Raw genomic sequence first — 22519 nt, forward strand, 5'->3', positions numbered from 1 at the left:
GTGGGCGTGGAGCCGGCCTGAGGTTGTCACAGGAGGGCAGTGTAACAGCACGGGCAGTGCTTCTCCTGGTGGGGCCACGAGTACTGAGAGGCAGCTTTATCTTACTAAAACATGGCCTGTACCTATGTCCTGAACAAAGAGGTCTGAGAGTTTGCGGTCTTTAACAGTGCTGTTCCTTCCGCCTTGATCACCGTTCCCTGCAGTGTTAGCCTGACTGTAAGCCACAGGCCGTTCCCAGCCAGTCCTGCATTCATTTCTTCCTTCCCTTCTCTTCTCCCGTCTTCTCCTTCCTCCTCTCCCTCCTCCTTTCCTTCCTCCCCTTCCTCCTCCTCTTCTTCCTCCTCTCCTTTCTCCTCCTTAGAAGAACACAGATGCTTCTTAGTATTTGCCCGTTGTATGTATTTATTTGTCTGCTTTTTAATTTAAGACCTGACCTTTCCTATTGGATTAGCATTACATAAAAGGCAGGAAACTTGTTTGCTCTTCCTCAGCTCCTGCCTACTCTCTGGCATCTGTTATTATAAATGGACACTGGGGCTAAAGAGACCGGTCTGTGGCTAAGAAGGTGGCTGCTCTTTCAGAGGACCCAGGCTTGCAACCAAATACCCACAGCGGTGGCTCACAACGGCCTGTAACTTCAGCCCCATGGAATCCATATCCTCTTCTGGCCTCCTCAAGCACCTGCACACACACACATACACACATTTTAAAACGTATTTTTAAATAAAGATATAAATTTTGAGCAGATACACACAGGTTTGTCTCTGAGGAGAAGAGGAAAACTGCAAGCAGACTCAACTTCTCTTTGATTTTTCTGCCTGGGTTGGTAACTCCAAATATCTGAGAGGAACATCATATATATGCTCTTTTAAGGGTTGCTCTGGGTGAGGGGAGTGAGGGCTGGCCCTGGCTCCTGGACAGTTGTACCTCACCTTCATTTTCCTCCCTCTTGTAGGCGAACGCTTGGCCAAGCCAGAGAGAGGCAAGATGCGAGTACACAAGATCTCCAACGTCAACAAGGCCCTGGATTTCATAGCCAGCAAAGGGGTCAAGCTGGTGTCCATTGGAGCTGAAGGTGAGGCAGACACCCTGTGATCACTGTGTCTTTGGTCCTTTCTGCCCTGACTCTTGGGTTCACATGCGTTTGGAAACAGGCACCCATCACCTTGTCGGTCAGCCACACCAGGACTCGGCCCTTTCCTGTTCTCTCACTGCAGCCCTTATGATGTGTGGTTACCCAGGGGGTGCTGGGCACATCCCTGCCTCCTCAAGTCCTGTGGGGTGCTCTGTGGATGGGACAGTACAAATGGACTCCTGCTGGCTGACAGGGCCCTGGGGAGACACTGCTGTTCCCAAAGTAGCTTCCTTTTGGTTTAGTTTGGTTTGGATTGGTTTTTTGAGACAGGGTTACTCTGTAGTTCTGGCTATCCTGGAACTTGCTCTACAGACCAGGCTGGCCTCGAACTCACAGAGGTCTGCCTACCTTTGCCTTTCCTGAGTCCTGGGATTAGAGGCATGCACCCTCACCCCCGCCCTTTTTTTGGGGAGGGCCAAAGCAGCTTTCTTAGTAGCATCTCCTAGCACCAGAGTTCCTTGCCTCTTTTCCTATCACTTCAGAAACTTTTTTTTTCCTCCTCAACAAAAAGCTGTTGAAAGCATTGTCGGCACACTCTTCACAGTTACAAGAATGTCACAGGACTTGTGGTATGCCTTGTGCTGGCTCTGAAGGAGCAGCTAGAATAGTCTAACCAGGCCCTTCAATGGCGTGACCTATGGACACAGCATGTGTTCATCAGGCACCTGCTGGGGGACGTCAGGGATTGAGAGACGCCATCTTCCTCCCTTGGTCAAGACACAGCCATGGCTGTGATGTGAGGACTCACTTGTCATGAGTAAAGCCATGCTAAAAGGCTTTGACCAGTGACCCCATAGGTGCACACCCCCACTGTAGGAAGTATGCTTACAGCTGGCTGTGCTGCTTGATCCCAGAGAAATGCACCCAGGGGTTATTGCTCCCCTTAAGTCCGTGAGAGCAGATCTCCTGTGGGTAATGAGAAAAGTCCTTTCCCTCCTAGACATGCATTGAAATGTTTCCTGTTCTTCCATCAGCTTTAACAGGGGTAACAAACAGCAGCGTGTAGGGTCGAGTTTCATTGACAAAGGTCTTTTGGTGTTTTTAAGACAGAGTTTCTCTGTGTAGCTTTGGCTGCCCAGGAACTGGCCCTGTAGACCAGGCTAAGCCTTGAACTCATGGAGATCCACCTTCCTCTGCCTCCCAAGCGCTGGGATTAAAAGGCCTGTGCCACCATGCCTAGTGACAAAGATCTTGGTGAACAGCGGAACACAACCACATCAGCTTGTTTGCCCTCTCTGTCATCTGTGCTGCTTTGGATGCAGCAGCAAAGCTCAGCAGTTGCTATAGAGACCACGTGGCCAGGGGAGCCAAAGCTATTTCCTGTCAGACCCTTTATTGAGAAAGTTGGCTGACCTCTTGCCTGTTTGGGTTGTTGCTCAAGGTGGCAGCCACACCTGGATCCTGGCACCCTTGTGGCCTTGAACATCTCAAGGGCAAGAGGCTATGTTGTCTTCAGCCTTTGGCCACAGCTCCTAGCTGCTGATGCTGGGTGTGTGTTTTAAAGCACGTGTGTGTGGCAGGTACTCAACTTTGTGGCTGGGAAAACATTCTTTGCCTCTTATTAAGAACAAAAGAACATCGTGTTCTACTAGGGAGGGCTGAAGCCTTGGAAGATTTTGTTTTTCTTTTTTTTTTCAGGCAGAGGAAACCAAGAAAAATGCCACTCAATGGTCTGGCAACAGTTCAGGTCCCCACTTAGGGTAGGGAAGGAGAAAGTGTGAGAAATGGGCCTAGGTGAACGGTAGGGATGGGTGAGGTCTGCAGTGAATTGGAGAGAGCTTTCCCTGTGTAGAAGGACGGGCTTACATAGATCCAATCAACTGTTGTGGAGTGGAAATACAGGACCATTAAGGCAGGTTTGAGAAGGAAGAGGAAGAGGAGAAGGAGGAGGAGGAAGAATTATTTTAGAAGAAGAGAGAGAGAGGAGGAAGATAAATGAGTTTATCTTGTGCTAGCCTGAGCCTGACCCAACAGGAGGCCTCCGTGGATCACCCCCTCGGGGCAGGCAGAAGTGGGTGATGCAGAGTGTTGAGGCTCAGAAAAATTGCCAGAGAGATGGAGCGTCAGGTCACTCTGAACCAAACTGCACCTCCATAGCTGAGCCAGGCCCAGCACAGTGGTTCAGGCTCCACAGCTGAGCTCTTGCCCTCTTCCTGGCCTGATGAGCTCCACTGAGTGCCCCCCAACATACCACAGCTCCTTAACTGCTCAGCCTCTGCCATGCCACGAGGGTCCCTGTGTCCCGTTGCCATGCTGCCCTGGTCTGTTGTCAAGGGAGAGATTTGCTGTCTTCTTACAGCTGTAGGAGGCAGGCTGAGCCTTCTGGCTCCAGTCTAAGCCTGGGTTGCCCTGAGAGGAAGCCAAGTGAATACACACTGGGGTTTTACTTTGTAAGGGACAACACTTCAGAGCTGATGGCTTAGGAACTGAAGGCCGTAGGGCAGATCTCCTGGAAGTGGGAGGACCTTGTTGCTGTTTATTGGGCTTGCTGAGGACCCCTGTGGGGACCAGGCCCTAGCAGGACAATCCCTCCACTCCAACAACTAGCACTGACTGGACCAGGCCTGGCAGGGCGACCCTGTGGGCAGACTGGTCCTGGAGAGCACGCCAGACCTATGGAATGCAACCTGTGCTCCCCGTGCTCCCGAAGGTCCTGTCCCCGAAGTGTCTAGATGGAGCGAGCACATGTCAAAAACTAGGGGCTTAGAACCAAGCCGTGAGATTTCTCCTACCACACTCGGGTCTGGGTGAAGGTTTGGGGTTTAACCAGGGGAGAGGGGACCCAAGCAGGACTCTCAACTTTTGAGATTTGAGGTGAGAGGAAGCTTGATGTTTGGGTGCCGAGAGCTCGGGGCCATCTCTATAGTTCAGATCTGTCAGGATCGGTGGCCATAGTGGGTGCAGAAGCCTGAGCCTTGGCCTGAAAGGCCGTGACCCCTGGGAATCCAGGTCCAGTCACGTGGGGTTTTCACATTGGCCATTCAGCTCTTGGAATGTGGGCAAGTGATTGCATTTCTGGAGTGGGGAGGAGAAACGGCCTAAGCAAGCAGGATGTGAGCAGCGTTTAACCTTGACTCAACACACCGCACCGTTCTTCCTCATCTCTAGCGCTAGTTTTCTGTCCTCTCACTATGACATATGATCCACAAAGTTCTGGAAGGGCGGAGAATAATTATTAAGACCGCCCCCCAAATGAAACCACCTGGCTCCCTAGTCCTTGAAAGTCCCCCATAGGAGGCCGTTGTGTTTGGCCCTCATGGAGCCCTGCAGAGGGGAAGAGAGTATGCATTCTAGAAAGGCTGACCCACAGTGTCGTCACTTTTATAAGCTTAAAAAAATTTCCCCTTAGAGTCAGAATGCTGCCCCATAAAATTTCATTGTAAGGATTTTTTCCCCCTGAGTCATTAAAACCTCAGGAATGCAATGCTGAATGGTTCGGTTACATCCGTTTGAGGATAGCTGGGCTCTGTTACCTGGCCCTGTCTTGGGAGTGGCTAAGCCTTCATAGGTCCTCAGGGTCCAATGACAGGCCTGCGTGCCTCTGTTCACTCGCTGTGATTGATGTCTCTCTCATTCATTCATTCATTCATTCATTCATTCATTCATGGAGGCCTTGCTCAGTGCTAAGCCTGCACTGGGCTCTGAGTAGTGATGCAAGATAGGAAAGTCCTGACCCTTGGCCATGCAGAAGATAACAGGAAATGCTACAGATGTCTCATAGAGAGCATGGAAGAGACAAGTGGGTGGTCAAGGAAGGCTACAGTGAGATAGCCTGAAGGGGGGGAGGAAGCCATGTGGGTATTCTGGGGGAGGGAGAAATTAGGATGCCATCGGGATGGAAGGAGGGCCCAGGAAGCTCTACCAGCCCAAGAGGGCCTTACTGGGCACAGGTCTTGTACTGGCCACTGGCCTCTGTGTGGGGTGGAAAGACATGGCTCTGAGCTAAAGAGGGGTGGGGTGGGGGTGGGGGAGTAGTGGTGGGGGTGCCCTGTGGACTTAAGTCACTCTTTGTACTTTGAACATAGTTTCCATGATAAATAACTGAACAACAAGGGTATTTATACAGAAACCTTACTCCGCAGTGCAGGTCTGTGGCCAGGGACAGAGATAGAATTTCACCACCAGAACCGAACAGCTTTGAGATGCTTGCTCCCTGTTGCCAGCCTTTTCAGCAAGGTTTTGTTTGTTTGTTTTGTTTTGTTTTTTTAAAGCCAGTTTATGCTTCTAGCTGCAGTGTATAATAATGTGTATGGTTTTCAATTTGCTTTTAAAGTTTACTAATTTAATATCTAGGGAAATTATACCTGATTTCATGTTCTGTATTTACTCGTGTCCCTTGCCTGTTCATACCTCTGAGAGCTTAGACTCTGTTCATATCAATTTAAACCCCTCAGTGTTCCGGATGTTAAAGTACTAGAGGCTGTAGATCAGTGGTTCTCAACCTTCCCAAAGCTGCAGCCCTTTAACACAGTCCCTCATGTTGTGCTGACCCCCAGCCATAAAATTACTTCCATTGCTACTTCGTAACTGTAATTTTGCTACTATTATGGATTGTAAATATCTGGTATGCAGGATATCTGACATGGGACCCCTGTGAAAGAAATTGGGGTCAAGACCCACAGGTTGTGACAACAGCTGCTGTAGATGAAAACACTTTTTAAAATTAGTTCATTTTTTAATTCACTTTATATCCTGATCGTAGCCTCCTCCCTCTTCTCCTTCCGGTCCCAGCCACCTGCTGTCCCTCTTCCCCAATCCTCCCTTCCCTAAAGCACACACCTGTAACCCCAGCATTTGGGGGGGGCTGAAGCAGGAGGATCAATAGGTGAGCCTGAGTCTATGGCCTCACCCACCCACCCCAGCTTTACCTTCTGATCTGACGCCTCCCTGGGAGCATTTCCTTCAGAGCTCTGGCCGGACCATGCTCATCAGGGAAACAATTGCCTGCTGCCACAGCTCTCGGTGATGCTAACATGGACCTGTGGCCCATCACTATCTGTGGCTCTGTTGGCAAGTTACGGCATGCCCAGTGTCCCAAGTGAACACTGGTATTCCTTTGCCCAGCACACTAACACAGACCTGACACAGAAGTATTGCAGAGGGGAGTAAGTAAGATACCCTTGGGGACTTTGCTCTTCCCTGAGAGCGCCTTCCTGTGGGCCAGCTTACTGTCCAGTTCTGCAGACTGGTATGGACTGAGGAGCTACCGAGGAACCTCACCTTCAGCCCACAAGACCAAAAGAGCTCTGTGGCTTAGGCTGATGTATAGTTTGTATTTGTTTTAAGATTTACTTACTTTTATTTCACATGTGTTTGCCTACATGTATGTCACCATGTGCTTGCCCGGTGCCAACAGAGTCCAGAAGAAGGCATTGGATCCCCTGGAGCTGGAATTACAGAGGGTTGTGAGCTGCCTTGTGTGGATGCTGGGAATCGAACCTGGGTCCTTCGAGCTGGAATTACAGAGGGCTGTGAGCTGCTTTGTGTGGATGCTGGGAATCGAACCTGTTTCCCTCTAGAAGAGCAGCCGCTGCTCTTAACTCCTGAGCCATCTCTCCAGCCTTGAATTATATGCTATTTGCTGTTTCTAGGGTATCCATGTCTGAAAAGTTGAAGGACTAAATATAACAGGTTGTCTGAGCTGTCGTCTTGAATGTGTTTTAAAACAAAAATCTATTTTAAAACTGAGGGTATTTTGAGGTTGACCAATCAGAAGGTTGGTTAAAGTGGCAGCTTTTAAAACGGACGTTTGTAGCTTTCTGTTCACTTTGGCTGTCTGTATGAGTGGCTGTTTTGGGAACTATGATTGTCCATGGACCCCCAGGTCATGGGCCTCCCACCCCCAGGACCTATGTGAGGGCTAAGAAATTGTCCCGTCTTGTCTTCAGACTGGATGACTATGGGTCGGGGTGTAGAGCATCCTTTCTGATGGACCCGCTATCATACCTCAGATAGTCCTCTCTCCTGGCGTCTGTCCTGGTCGACTGCACCAACTTTCACAAACTTTCTATGGGCGGGGCTCAGACTGGTGAGCTCTGTACATATGAGGTATGTGGGTTCAGGTCTTAGCATAAACAAACAAACAAACAAACAGATAAGGTCTTAGCATAAACAAACAAACAAACAAATAAGGTCTTAGCATAAACAAACAAACAGATAAGGTCTTAGCATAAACAAACAAACAAATAAATAAGGTCTTAGTATAAACAAGCAAACAGATAAGGTCTTAGCATAAACAAACAAATAAGGTCTTAGCATAAACAAACAATCAGGCAATAAAAATGCCCTTTCTAGAAGTGGGGGATTTGTGATGGTTTGATTTCTAAGTGTACAGGGAGTGACATGAGATGCTGAAAATGTATCTGTCTTGCTGCAGCCCCCCTAACATGCCCTGCCACTGTTTTCTGTAGAAATTGTGGATGGGAATGTGAAGATGACCCTGGGCATGATCTGGACCATCATCCTTCGTTTCGCCATCCAGGACATCTCTGTGGAAGGTGGGTTTCTGCTTTGTTCTGACCCTTCTTGAACTTTGATCCCTCCCTTTCACTTCTCCACCTAGCCTTTCTCCCTAGTGTCATCCAGGATGCCCTCACGATTTCAAAGAATACCCCCCCCCCCGCCCCCAAAGTATGTTGGCCTAGTGGTGGCATTCTTCACTTTGAGAAGGCCAAGGCTGCTGTGGTTAAGTGTCTTAAAAGCCTTACCTGGCCCTTAGTGGGAAAGGATGAGAAAATAGGAGGCGCTTTTGTAGCTCCCCCTGGTGGCCGCCTTTCAGATCTGCACAGGTTGCCCTGGTATGAGAGTAATCCCTCTATGTGAGTCTTTTACTCCAGTCATGTTTTAATTTTTTTTTTTTTTAAGCTTTGTGCCTGAAATAGTGCTTTTTATCATGTTCTGCTTGTGGTTTGCTATGTGCATGATATATGCATACAAAAACCACTTTTTTTAAAGCAGTGAGATTGAAATAAAAATGCTTTTAAAGTAGGTATATTGATTATTTTTTATGCATATGGTATGGTTTATGTGAATGGGTGTCCTTGCCTGCATGTATGTCTGTGTGCTGTGTGCATGCCTGGTGTCCCAGAATCCTGAAGAGAGCATTGGATCCCCTGAGACTGGGATTATAGTTGTGAGCCTCCCAATGTGGGTGCTGGGAACTGAACTTGAGTCTTTAGGAAAAGCAACAAGCCCTTCTAACCCCTGAGCCATCTCTCCAGTCCCATAATTGGGTATATGCTTGTGTGTCTGTATGTGCCTACGTACAGGGGAGTGCTGACTTCCTCAGAGGCCAGAGGCATTGACTTCTGGAGCTGGTGTTCCAGGTGACTATGCACTGGGTGCTAGGAACCAAATTCAAGTCCTCCGCAAAAGCAGCCGACTCTCACCACTGAGCCACCTCTCCAGCCCCATGCCAATTCACATATAGATTGACTGACTGACTGATTATTTATTTCTTTAGAGGCAGGACCTCACCATGTACCTCTGGCTAGCCTGGTACCTGCTATGTAGATCAGGCTGGCTTTAAAGCCCCAGAGATCTACCTGCCTCTGCCTCCAGAGTTGCTGGGATTAAAGGATGCACCACCACACCTGGCACCCCGTGCCAATCTTATGATTGCTTACTTGTACGATCCTTTAGCGTTATTTTTGCAGCCTGGTTTATGAGCTAAATACGTGAGCTCGCTCAGGAGCCCACTTTACTAAATGCCACCACCTGAAGTTCACAGATCTCAACACACACAGAGGCAGTATAGTCTGCAGTTATGGTGCTGGGAGTTCCCCCATCCTTTCAGATGCCTGGCTTTACAGACAGATAGTAACCCGCTCCACAGAGTGGCAGGGCACTGAAGAGGAAGAAGCCTTACTCGGCTGAACCTGGACAAGGATCCTTTCTTCCTGCTCCGCCGTGTTCGCCCCACAGGTTGTGTGATTCCCTTGTCGAGGGGCTTCTGGTCATAAACATGTCATAGCTGTTCTTGGGGCAGCCACCAGTTGTTGCTTTACTCTGTAACCCTGTAACTTCTTGAATGGAAGGCAGTTGGGCTGATAGCCTAAAGAGCTGCTGCTGTCTGAAGACTTTAGTGTATAGGGTGAGTGGCTTGCCTCTTTCTTTCTTTCTTTCTTTTTAGAAAATCTTTTTTCTTTTTAAAGATTTATTTATTTATGTATTTGAGTCTTCTATCTGCATTCACATCTGCACGCCAGAAGAGGACATCAGATCATATTATAGATGGTTGTGAGCCACCATGTGGTTGCCGGGAATTGAACTCAGGACCTCTAGAAGAGCAGACAGTGCTCTTAACCGCTGAGCCATCTCCCCAGCCTGCCTTTTTCTTTCTTAACTTTTCCAACTTTGCCAAACAAACAGACACAGTGGCCTGGACTTCCTCCCTCCTTATAGCAACAGAGTTGAGCTCTTAAGGTCCCCGTAGGGCCTCTTATGAGCAGTATCCTCCCTCCCCTGGGGCAGCTCACAGATGTCTTCCTCCTCCTCCTTCCTCACAGAGACATCAGCTAAAGAAGGTTTGCTCCTGTGGTGTCAGCGGAAGACAGCCCCATATAAAAATGTCAATATCCAGAACTTCCATATCAGGTGAGTGCTGGAGCCAGGGGCTCCCACTGAGGTTGGCCTGCCTTCTCAGGGCCTCCCTGCCCACTTTGGTTGGAAGAGTCAGGGCGAAAGTATTTCTTCTGGGGAATGGTGTGTCATCCCTCCCCTGGGTGTCTTGGACCCAAATGCTGCCTGCGACACCCGTGCTGACCCTCAAGGTTGTATCAGAAAGCCCAGAGTTCCAGACTAAGGACACGGGCTTTGGCAAGGGGGAGAGTGGGTGTGGCGGGTTCATCTCGGCTTGTCAACCACTCCAAAAAGCTAGACCTCCAATACTTAGACATGTGGCGGGCAGAAGCCTCCCTTCAAATTCTGCTCCAGAGAACTGCATGGACGTCAGAAGTCATCAGATCCCCCCCCCCTCCCTTTCTCTCCCTGGACAGTTGGAAGGACGGCCTTGGTTTCTGCGCCTTGATCCACCGACACCGGCCTGAGCTGATTGACTATGGAAAGCTGCGGAAGGTATGTGTGCTCACCTGATCTCAGGCAGTTTTCTCTTGCTTGGTGACTGGTCCCTAGTCGGTGGAGACAGGCTGAGGAGGGAGGGACAGGACAGAAGGACCACTGCTGGGAGCCCAATGCCCAGCCTGAACGTAGTTGGCCTTATGGACCAGCCCCATCTGGAAGTAAGCAGGGGAATGGAAAAAAAAAAGCCTTTTCTGTTCATTACCCAGTGTGCACATCACAGATCCCTTTGCATATACTCAGGTGATCCTCCTGCCTCAACCTCTCAAGCGTGCCATTATGTCACCTTCATTGTATCTGGGTATCAGTTTACTTGGTGATTTCTCTTGAGTGAGAAGTGAATGTTGAGGGGTGAGGAGGTGGGGCTGTTGTAAACTCAGGGCGGTCATAGGTGTCTAAGCAGATCAAAGGACACCGGCCTAGACCTTGGTGCTGAGCAGTTCTTACCTACCATGAAGCCAGTGTCACGAGCTCTTCCGAGCCGCACATTGATCTGGAATAGAACGGAAACAGAGCCTGTTGCTGTGTAGCCCTCTTGGTAGGGATTCTTCTAGGATGACAAGCCTGTTTCCCCCCTTCCCCCTGGAACGGCAGTGTTCAGTCTAGCTAGCCTCCCCACGCAGGCACGCCCGTGCCCCGGGGCTTCTTGCTAACCAGGAACCAAGAAAGCCCTGATGCTCCTACCCTGGCACCTGCTGGGGGTGGCGGGCCTATTTTTAGGGTATAGACAGATGAGCAAGCTGCAAAAAGAAAAAAAGAAAAGGATTTGTGAGGCAGAAAGAGCAGATTCCTATCCTCTGGCCATCCCTACCCTCTGCTCACCTGCAAGGGGCCCATCTGCTGAGGGAGAGGAGCCTGAGGCCTGGCCCTGTGTGCAGAGCTAGAGCCGCCATTCTCCAGCTAACCTCTAAGGGAGAAGAGTCCCAGCCTACCAGCTCAGCCAATGCCCGTTGGTGAGCTCCTGGCTTCCGCTTTCTGACCTGGGAACAAGGCTGCTGTGATCCGCTGTGCACATCTGTGTCTGAGACTATGTTTTCAGCTCTTCGGGTGTCTCTCAGGATCCTCCAGTGATCCACTGGATCGAATGGGAATTTTATGTTTAAATTAAAAAAAAAATTTTTTTTTTGAGGGGCCGGGCGTGGTGGCGCACACCTTTAATCCCAGCATGTGGGGAGGCAGAGGCAGGTGGATTGCTGTGAGTTCGAGGCCAGTCTGGTCTGCAAAGCGAGTCTAAGACAGCCAAGGCTACACAGGGAAACCCTGTCTCAAAAAAATATTTTTGTTTGAGGTTATTTTATATATATATATAATTTTCCTTTTCCTCCCTCAAACCCTCCCATGAGCTGCCCCCTCCCTGTTGCTTTCCTTCATGTCATGGTATCCTATTCTTTAATTATTATTATTGGTGGTGGTGGTGAGGTTGTGTGTGTGTGTGTGTGTGTGTGTGTGTGTGTGTGTATTCCTAAATATATAACTATAAACTGCTCAGTCCGTATAATGTTACCTGTTGTATACGTCTTCAGGGCTGACCGTATTGTAATTGGTAACCACTTGCTGTGCTCTTCCCTGGGGAAGACTGTTTCTTCATCTGTCCGCATCCCTTCGTTGCCTGTGGTTCTTTGTCTAGGGCTGAGGCTTTCCCCCTTCCAGGTTAGCATGTCTGCTGATGTCATCTTTGTTCAGGCAGACATGTTGGTGAGGCATCCTGGGAGTAGCTTCTGGCATTTATAGGACATACACTCTCACAGTAAACTCCTTGGCTCTGACTTCCCCTCCCTGTCCTGTCATGATAATCTCTGAGCCTTAGATACGGGGTTGTAACTTTTTGAGAATCCCTCCATAGCCCCCTCCATTTTATGAGACGGATGTGTTGCCTGCTAGGCTGTGGAGGCGCCTAACTGCGCCTTTGCACGTTAACTCTATGTTTGCAGTACACCCCAGGGTGCGGGGAGCCCAGAGTCCCCAGCATCCTTGCCACCCCTCCCCCATTTACTCTCTAGAGAAGACAGCAGAGGCACGGATTATCAAAAAGCTGTGGCTACTCAGAAGAACCCAACACCACCTGGGAAACCAGGGTCAGTTTCAACTTCTCACTGACCTTTAAGAGCCAAGAGCACATATCCCACCGATCGGGTTTAGGTGGGGGAAACTAAGTCTGTGTTCTTTACCCATGTGTCCTGCCAGAACTGGTGGTTTCCGGCCCCCAGCATCATTTCTTAGTAATTCTCTCCTACTCCAACGCTAGACTCAGGCCCATGTTTTTCACCTCATTTCCCCAACTTACTGAAGCTGGACGGGGTGGGGTGGCATATGTGTCAGACCTCTAGCTAGCGGCCCCTCAAGGCCTTGAAGCTAGCCTTTCTTACTCAGAACCTGGGAGGGCTGGTAAAAAGTCACCTCCCCCATCCCCTCCCAGCTGGGATGAGCTATGCCGTGTGTGTGTGTGTGTGTGTGTGTGTGTGTGTGTGTGTGTGTGTGTGTGTATGCTCACTTTGTCCTTTTCTCCTTTAGGACGATCCACTCACAAACCTGAACACAGCCTTTGATGTGGCAGAGAAGTTCTTGGACATCCCTAAGATGCTGGATGCGGAAGGTAAGAGCATTCTCCAGCCCACCCTCACCCCACCCCACCCCACCCCCACCCCCAGCCCCACCCCACCCCCACCCCACCCCCACCCCCAGCATCCAAGGTCTGAAGGGACTGGCTCTGTCTGCTGGGCCCTCAGCTTGAAGAGCTTGGGTCACTCGCCTGTCAGGGGTTCCATGTGGTTAACAAGCTTCCTGGAGAGGGGAGGGTAGGCCCTCCTCCTCGGCTCTTGCCCTTGCATGAAGCAGGGACCATGGCCATTGTCCCTCAGGCTCTCCTCAATCCTGGTACTCATGTGCCGTTTTACAATGTCTTAGCTCCGCTGAAGAGTCTTGGGTAGGGAATGCAGGGTTGAGGGGATTGTCCAAGATCGTTCCCCCGCCCCCAAGCCATGAACTTCTGACAACACCCCCAGTGGCGTTTTATTAGAAGATGTCATCGAGAAGATTCCAAACATGCGCAGAAGCATAAGATGGTGTGTTGCCCACCATCCCAAAAGAGTCCGGGACGTTCCATCACACCTTGTTTTTCTTCTTTGTCCTTTGGCTGTCTTGGTTGGGCCGTATTAAGTCTCAAATCTCACGTCACTGCTACCTACTTCCAAATACAGGCCTTAAAGATAATGGGCATTTTTGCATGTAATTAAAATACTTCCCACAGTCCAGATGTGGTGACACGTGCCTATAATCTCAGCACTTGGAAGGCTGAGATAGGAGGGTCGTGACTTTGAGGCTAGCCTGGCCTACATAAGTGAGACTTGTCACAAAAACAAAACCAAACCAGTTTCACGTCTAGCCAACATGGCAATAATTCCCGCTATATCTCTTGTCATGTTCCTAACTAGGGTCCCCCCCTAGTTTAAAAATTGCCACTGAGGGTGGGTTGGCTTCAGCCCTCGGGTTGGCCGCGTCCCGGCGTGCCCTTGGGTGGTGAGTTCTGTCTGTCATCTCCACCTTGGTCCCCCCCTCCTTCCTTCAACCCCCTTCTGTTGATGCCGTTGACCTTGAGATTGGAGGGGGCTACCAAGGAGGGCGTTCCCCTGTTGGATTTCTTTGCTTGCCTCCTGGGGCGTCACCTTACCCATTTCTCTGTGGCCCGTGCCCTCGAGGCTGGTGAGGTCACTTCACAGTACGCAGCAGCCTTCTGCATCCCCTTGTGAGACAGACGAACCACGTGTTCACAAGGGTAGCTTTAACTGAGGTTCTCTCTGTCTCTCTACAGACATTGTCGGGACCGCCCGGCCGGATGAGAAGGCCATTATGACTTACGTGTCTAGCTTCTACCATGCCTTTTCCGGAGCCCAGAAGGTACCTGGGGCCCTTGCTCCTTCTATGCCCAGCACAACCTCATGCCAGATCCCAGCCATGGCCTCCCGCCCCTCCTTCCTTCCACCCTTCCATGTCCCGGTGCAGATGTGTAGACCAGCCTGGTTCTGCTCTTGTGGGTAGTTAAGCTGTGTTTCTGAAGAGGGCGTGGTCTCCCCCTCTCCTACCCCACACCTCTGCTGTCTCTCACCATCTGTCAGTACTGAGAACATTTAGCGAGCGCCAGTCCTTTGGAAGCAGCTGCATGGCCCAGGCAGAAGTGTTGGGTGTGTGAGATCAGTGATTGCTGGCTGCAAGGGACAGCAAGCTACAGTCCCAGCTCTGTGGAAGTTACAGGCTTGCCAGTACCGGGACTTCCTCTCTTCATGTACCTGTTTTGCAAAGGTGTCATACCACACACCCCACGCTCCCCTCCCCCAACCCCTTCTACTCTCAGGCATGATTTAACCAAGTCTGTCTCCAGCCCTTGAACCCTATCCTGCCTGGGATATACCCCATGTGGACACCGGGCACCGTGTCCTCAGACATAAGCATGACCTGTGGGAGGAGGGGAGAGGCTGTGAGTGGCAGTGAGGCCCCTTCTGGTATCCTGGCCCAGATTGCACTTGGAGAAGGTAAAGCCAGGTTGTATGGTTCTGTAATACACCAGGGCCCAGTTCCCACTGTGGGCACTGGAAAACTAGAAGCTGTCACTCAGCACTGGCCCCGCCCAGAAGCAGCACTTGACTGTGACCGTAGAAACCTCCATGGCTTTGTTCCCTAGGCCTCCGAGTGACCTGCTAGGAGTGCATGATGGGGGGTTCTGGCCCCACCCCTACCTCCCTTGCTCATTTCCCCTCTTGGCTCATGCCCCTGCTGGCCCCGCCCCCGCTCCGCTCTTCTCGTGCTCTCTGTCCACTGCTGCTGCTGCTGCTGCTGTTCGGGTTTGCTCTGTGCTGTTTTCTACTTTCTCCTCTCAACTTCTTCTCCTTCTCTGTGCAGATGTGTAGGCACGCTAAGGCCGGAGGGGAAGGCCATGTGACCTAATGTTTCATGTCACTGCCACGCCTTCTCGGTGCGCAGAAGGTGAGCTCGCCCTTGGCCTCGCCCGCTCTCCCTGCCGTCCTTTGGCCCATCTTGTCCTACCCGCTGGACACCAGCAGCAGTCCCTTGAGTGAGAGAGGGTTAGTTAATTCACCCAAACCCCACATGTGATAGGACGTTCTCAGAACCCTGGGCAAGCACACTTAATGGGTGCCAGAGAAGCCCAGTCTCTGGGTGGCCTCCCTTTGTGTCTCTGAATACTGGCCATAGTGGACCCCCACTGAGTGGAAGGCAGCTGAGCTGGCAGAACCTGGGTCTTAAACCATTCCCTTAAATACCCAGGATCCCTTTCATCTCCGACCCTCCCTTCTTCCTGCCTGAACAAAGCCATCTTCTCAAAGCAAGGCAGCAGCCAAGCTAGAAGAAGTCTTCTGCCTTTTCCCTGGTCTTCAGGCCAGAATCCTGCATGCCGCTTGTGAGACAAGGCCTTTCACGGAGAGTTGCAGCCAACATAAGAATCCACTTGTGTGCCCATGGACTGTGGAGATCTGAATATTTGTTGCTAAAGTTACCCTGCAGAGAGCAGCCAAGCTGTCTCTTTCTTTTTGTTCCTTTCTTTCTTTTTCTTTTTTTTTTTCCTTTGGTTTTCAAGACAGGGTTTCTCTGTGTAGCCCTGACAGTCCCGGAACTCACTCTGTAGACCAGGCTGCTCTGGAACTCAGAGATCTGCCTGCCTCTGCCTCCAGAGTGCTTGGATTAAAGCTGTGTGCCACCATTTCTAGCTCTTTTATTTTTACTTTTTATTTTTATTTTTTTGTGATGGTGGTGCTGGGGTTTAACCAAGGGCCTTATACATGCTAGATAGGCACTCTACCACCAAGATTTACGTCCAGCAGTTAAAAAAAAAAAATCAGTGTGCCCACCTGTTCCCACCACCACCTTCTTTTTCTTCCTCCTCCTCCTCCTCCTTTTCTTCTTCTTCTTCTTCTTCTTCTTCTTCTTCTTCTTCTTCTTCTTCTTCTTCTTCTTCTTCTTCTTCTTCTTCTTCTTCTTCTTCTTCTTCTTCTTCTTTAAATAGAAATGCCTTGAAGAAAAGGCACCTTTTAAAATGGCCCAAAGAGAACCATATCGGCTGGCAGCAGTCCTGGTACCCACTGGGTGGGAACCCTGGACCTGCCTTTCTACTGACTGCAGAGAGTATACCCCTTCCTATTGGTTTCCTCGAGGGGTGGTCACCATCCAGCTTTCCAGCCCCGACTCCCTGCTGACCTCATGACTCCTCTTCTGTTCCCAGACCTCTGCTACTCTCCTGCTGACCTCTCCTGAACCCTGTCCCCCACCTCTTAGCCAGGATATGGGCAGCCTTTCTGCTTCCTTGGCTGGGCATTTCTGCTCAGCCTACTAACCACAGAGAGTGCACTGCCAGGCTGACTTGAGGTGTTCTTGCCCCAATGTCTAACTGTCCCCCCCCCTTTTTTTTAAATGTTGTTTGCCTTTAGGGATTCTGCCTTGGGCTTCATGCCTGCTGACACTGGCCTGGTCTGTTTTTGATGCCTTCTCTGTGGCTTGGCTGATGATAGTGCTCAGAGGGATATGTGTCTGTGTCTGTGTCTGCGTGTGCGTGTACATGTGCATGTGCATGCACACATGCATGGCATGGAAGAGCTGTGTGTGCATCCTCTGTGTGGTGGGGAGAGTGTGGGGTTTGTGTGGCTTTCCCTCTGAAGCCATCCCCCCCCCCACCGTGCCCTCTTCTCTTTTTCTCATCTCTGTTGCAACCATTTCATGCTTTTGTCTGCACCCCAGGATAGAAGTACAGACAGGGTGTCGGGAGTGTGGGGTGTCCTGCCAGCTCCTCAGGTCTCCTAGGCAGACACCTCGCTGTCCCGCAGCATCTCTCTAGCGTGATCAGCTCTGAGGTGGATGGGAGGGGTGCCTCTGGTTTTGGGGGGCAAGAAGATGCATCTCACACTCTTGTCTTGTCTGCCTCGGTGTCTGGTACCCGAGACAGACATCTGCCGGAGCTATATCCATGGCCTACCCTCCTCTCCGCACCTTTGGCTGGCCAGCTGTAGATAATAGAAGTAGAAAGGTCCCAGCATCTGGATAGGCACATGCAAGTGCCTGTGGACAGTGCCATGCAAGCGTATGGTGGACACAGCTGCAGTTTGGGTTCTGATTCCTGGCTTTCCTTTCCCTAACCAGGCTCAGAACGGGTGGAGGGCATCAAGGGTTCCATCCATGCAGCTGGTGCTTTGGGGGTCTCTTGGGGTTTCTAGGAATTGGCTCCCGAATGGGCAGGCTTGATTTGATGCAGGTGTTTCTGGTTGTTTAGGGACAGGTGGGGCTGTCAATCACTGGACCCACTAGTGTACCTTCTAAGGGAGGAGGAGGCAGCACTGAGAACAGGGCCCGTGCTGCGGCACATCTGTCCAGAGCAGGCAGCTGTGGGGCTGCAGGGTGTCCTCTGTGAGCCTCGGCTCGGAGCTGGGAGGCTTAGGGTCGGATGAGGTGTTCCCAGGAAAGTTCCAGTCCCCTCTAGGGAAGGGCGAAGGGACCATCACTAGGGAGTTACTAACCATGCTGGCAAAGAAGGTCACCACAGCTAAGGCGGAAGCCTCACAGTGTGAGAGGGAGGAGGTTGGCACTGCGAGGTCACTATGGAGTAGGAAGTTCTCGGGGAGTCGAGACATGGATAGGGGGACAGACCCCAACCCACTTGTCTTAGAGAAGCTCCGTTCTGGGGTAGGAGCCGTGATCTGCTGGACTTAGCAAACCCAGAGGAAGGGTAGTAGACTAGACAGGGGCAGGGGATAGACTAGGCAGCCGCCCAGGGAGGGAAGGAGGAAAGACAACAATGAGATCCTTATAGCATTCGTATGAACATTGTGGGTGATGGTGCCCTGCCTGCTATGTCACTTTGCCTAGTTTGGTATTTGATGATGACAGCCTCTCTATAGATGGACCTGTCTCGGGTGACTTGGCTCTGGTGCTCTGGTTTTCAGGGTGGAAGTTTGGCACAGGATAGCTAAAACTCTAAGAATAATGGCTCATGGCCTTTTAAAAAAAAAAAAAAAAAAAAAAAAAAATATATATATATATATATATATATATATATATATATATATATATATATATATACACACACACACATACACACACACACACACACACACACTAAATGTTGTGTGGCCTGGGTGTGGTGCTGCACACCTTTAACCCCAGCACTTCGGAAGCAGAGGCAGGTGGATCTCTGTGAGCTCAAGGGCAACCTGGTCTACGGAGCAAGTTCCAGGACAGCCAGTGGTACATAGAGAAACCCTGTGTTTTTATATTTTAAAAAAAAATGTATGTTAAGTTGTACTAATAGCCGGGCAGTGGTGGTTCACACCTTTAATCCCAGCACTTGGGAGGTAGAGGGAGGCAGATCTCTGTAAGTTTGAGGCCAGCCTGGTCTACAAAGTGAGTCCAGGACAGCCAAGGCTACACAGAGAAACCCTGTCTCAAAAAACGAACAAACAAACACACAAAAAGTTGTACTAATAGTACAGTTGAAAGTGGTCACAAAGCACATGAAAATGCACATCTGGCCTCTGAAGTGTTTTCTTGGCTCATTGACATCTATGCTTGCTTGCATATTTTCTCATGCAGAGCCTGTCATTCAGAAAGACTTGGGTAGCCTGGTTCTTGCATGGGTCTTAGAACAGCCTACCCAGTCACAGAAAACTCAAATTTAGAGGCCAACCTGGGTTTCCTTCTGAGATGGCTTCCCTCTCCGCCTTTCTCCCAGAGCCATTTCTTTCTCTCCTGGGCCAAGTCACTCACTGGTGCATCTGAACTACAGCCTGGCCAGCATTGCTTATGCCCTCTGCCGGCCACTGGCTTTCCTCCTTGGCTCCCATCCCGCCATGGGCCTCTTGTAGCTCTTAGGAAGGGAAGCCAGGTGCAGCTCTCACCATCTGCAGCCTGATTGCCTTCACTCCATGGATGATGAGTCTGCAAGGCTAGCCAGGCTGACTTGTCTCACCTCTTTGGCTGAGCTTGGTAGTGACTGGCCTCTCTTCATAAGGGAGATGCTTGAGAGCATGTGTCCTTTATGCTCCTGGCAGGCTTATTCATGGTCACAGCCTGTGGCAGGAGAACCAGTTGTTCTGAGGACTTAGCTTCTGTTTTCTAAGAACCTGCTTCTTAAAAGTCAGAGGACTGTTGTCCCTAAAGGTGGCCCACAAGTGTTCACAGATGAGCCCTCTGTAAGGGCCTCCGTGGGGGTTGTTTTCCCCAAAGGCAGGTCCTTCAGGCATGCTGGTGGACTCCTCAGGCTGTCTCCTGATGAGGCTGGCCTGGAAAGAACATGTCAGAGTGCAGGTGTTGTTTAAGAAAGGATTAGATCCTTACAAAAAGCCCCCAGGAGTCTCATGTGGAAGTCTCCCCAGATTTCATCCAAAGGAGTCTTCTTTGGGGGGGGGATATATGTATGTAATATATATGTATGTATTTAATATATATATATGTATGTAATATATATATATAAGAAAGTGCTTTTAACCACTGAGCCATCTCTCCAGCCCCACTTTGGAAGCTTTAAAGCTTACTGAGCACAGCCCTCAAAATTGTGTAAACTTTAGGCTGGCAGTGGTGGTGGGGCATGCCTTTAATCCCCATACTTGGGAGGCAGAGGCAGGTGGATGTCTGTGAGTTCGAGGCCAGCCTGGTCTACAGAACGAGTTCTAGGACAGGCAAGGCTACACAGAGAAACCCTGTCTCGAAAAACAAAAAAAAAATAAAAGGAATAGACTCTGGGAAGCAACTGTCTCCTCAGTGCCTCGGGTAATTCGCCATAGTAACTCAATAGTTCTCAAGAAAGGATGACAATCGGGCTGGAGAGATGACTCAGAGGTTCAGAGCACTGGCTGCTCTTCCAGAGGTCTTGAGTTCAATTCCCAGCAACCACATGATGGCTCACAACCGTCTATATATAATGTGATCTGATGCCCTCTTCTGGCGGGCAGGCATACATTCCAGAAGGGATGACAAGTGGGGCATTTCTACGAGAAGGGGCCACATCATCGCCAGGGCAGGGATGATGACCAAAGAGACCTTGCTTTCTCAGGAACTGGGAGTCTCAGAGTCCCTACTGGGGTGATTCTTAGATGCCCCACTGGCCATTCCCATGGTCTCCTCTTGGAGTCCCAGCTGCTCCAGTGCCCACACTGTAGGATGCAGACTCTTGACCCCTCACTTGGGAGACCTTTAGGGCAGTTTTCTGTCCCTTCCCCTATGTGTCCCAGCACACTCACCACAAGGCATGTGATTTGGTTGGCATTTCCTCTTTGAAAACGTCTTCTTGGAAAAAAAACCAAAAGATACATGAATCACGTATCACGTCACTCCTTCCAGTTCTCGGGAATTTCTCTACACTCCGCCTCACTTTGTGGTAACAGAAACTCTTTTTTTTTTTTTTAAGAGTAACAAAAAATATTTTATTAAAACATAAGATTTACAGAAGCAGAAACTCTTTTTGTTTGTTCATCAACCAGATGTATATTTTGCCTTCCTCTCTCTTAAACCACGCCCCCTGTATCTGTAGGTCACCTGTCTCACCGGCATTGTCTTCTCGACTCTAAACTGTCTCCTTTCTGCCCTGTGGTCCCCAAAGAGCTTCCCATTCACTTCCCCTTGGTGTAGGGTTGGCATGTGCACAAGGACACAACTCAACTGCACAGCCACTCAAGTGGGCCAGATGCGCTAGTGAACACCTTTACACCCAGCACTTAGGAGGCAGAGGGCATCGGCTCTCTATGGGTTCGAGGCCAGCCTGGTAAACAAAAGTGAGTTCTAAGACAGCCAGGGCTACCTAGTGAGATCCTATCACCAAACAAAACCAGGATTACTTAAGTGAAGTGGGTTTGGGAACACAGGGTCCCTGCCAGGGTTGGGTACACAGCACCGGGAGACCGAGTCTCCATGGGTCCCTAGGCTTTGTGGCTGGTTGCCTCATTCTTCTCCCTGCTGAGGACTATCTCTGGCCCAGTGCTTGTTTCACGGTGTGATCTTAGCTGAGCCACCAGTATCTTTGCTGTGTTTCCTGGGCTTGCCAGCCATGCTGGGTTTATCCTGACATCTCCTGCCTCCACACACTGCCATGTCGTTGCTTTTTCTCTAAAGGGCTTTGAGCCAGGAGCCTTCAGAGAGTCTTCAGGGAGCTTGAGAGGTCTCACTGTCAGTGAGCGCTCTCTCTTTACACTTTTCAGACTTGAAGTCTCACATCTTCAGAAATCCTGTCAAATCCAGCTTGAGGTCCCAAGGCCCTGTGGTCCCGGGAATTTGTGGACCACAGGCCAGGCATGACTTTTCCTCCTCTCTCCACCTGGCCTGAGATTTTTGAATGTCTCCGTCACTTGATTAATTTCTTCCTGTCTTGTGTGTTGGAAATGAGCCCTTGCCCAGGGCTCACAAACAAGGTGATGCAGAAGGGGGTAGGGGGAGGGGTGGATATATGTGACTCAGAACCCTAAGGGGCTCTCTTCTGACTTCACGAGTAGTAGAGTGGAAGAGGTTTGTTGGCAAAGGTGTGTCCAGGTGCCCCTGCTGCTGGGGCAGGCTGGTCATGACTCTCTCTCTCTCTCTCTCTCTCTCTCTCTCTCTCTCTCTCTCTCTCTCTCTCTCTCTCTCTCTCCCAGGCGGAAACAGCAGCCAATCGCATCTGCAAAGTGTTGGCCGTCAATCAAGAGAACGAACAGCTTATGGAAGACTATGAGAAGCTGGCCAGTGATGTGGGTACCCTTGTGTTCTTCTAGCTTGGCCCCAGCAAGGCCCCGTATCATACCCCAAGAGACTGAATCTCCCAGGATCTGTACCTGTGGACACACTCCTAGGGTGGTGCAGTGCGTGATTCAAGCACAGTTAACACAGGGCAGCTGGTTCAGGGCCTCTGGGAGAGCGGAAGTGAAGTGAAGGCAGAGGAGGAGGTGGTCTCTAGGCTACAGTGAGCCTAGGAAATTCCTTCACCTCTCTGCCTCTTTGTTTTTTCTTTCACTTCCTGGGTGGTAGTTGAGTGCTGGTGTCTCAGAGGCATTTGGAGCCTGGGGCACTGCAGCTCCATATGTTTTGCCTAAACCTAGGTAGTACAGAGCTCTGCCAGGTACTTAAAGGGCGTGTGTGCCTGGGAAGGCTCAGTACCGGCTCAGGCTTAGTACTTCGCATTCAAGCCAGCAGGGGCAGGATGGGAAGGAGTTAATCATTTGTCCCGCTATCATGTGGTTTTAAGGTGCTGCTGCTGGCTTCTCTGAAAGAATTCATCCTTTTGGACTGTTCCCCTGGCCTTTTGGTGGCTCTGCCCTCCAGCTGAGTGAGAGCCAGATGCCCAGGCTT

The 22519-nt window shown here is 50.4% G+C and overlaps 1 protein-coding gene across 3 annotated transcripts in view; it reads left to right on the top strand.

The window, feature by feature from the left end:
- Positions 1 to 22519, top strand: part of ACTN1 (actinin alpha 1) — a 98541-nt gene that overhangs the window by 57713 nt on the left and 18309 nt on the right. For all 3 annotated transcript variants that reach the window (XM_084792277.1, XM_084792279.1, XM_084792278.1), the window contains exons 3-9: positions 956 to 1075; positions 7546 to 7632; positions 9643 to 9730; positions 10132 to 10210; positions 12725 to 12806; positions 14022 to 14107; positions 21829 to 21921. In XM_084792277.1, the coding sequence (XP_084648403.1) occupies positions 956 to 1075; positions 7546 to 7632; positions 9643 to 9730; positions 10132 to 10210; positions 12725 to 12806; positions 14022 to 14107; positions 21829 to 21921 (635 nt within the window). The remainder of the gene's footprint in view (positions 1 to 955; positions 1076 to 7545; positions 7633 to 9642; positions 9731 to 10131; positions 10211 to 12724; positions 12807 to 14021; positions 14108 to 21828; positions 21922 to 22519) is intronic.

The sequence above is a fragment of the Acomys minous genome (genome assembly GCF_964271855.1).
Source record: "Acomys minous genome assembly, chromosome: 8".
In the NCBI taxonomy this organism is placed as follows: domain Eukaryota; kingdom Metazoa; phylum Chordata; class Mammalia; order Rodentia; family Muridae; genus Acomys; species Acomys minous.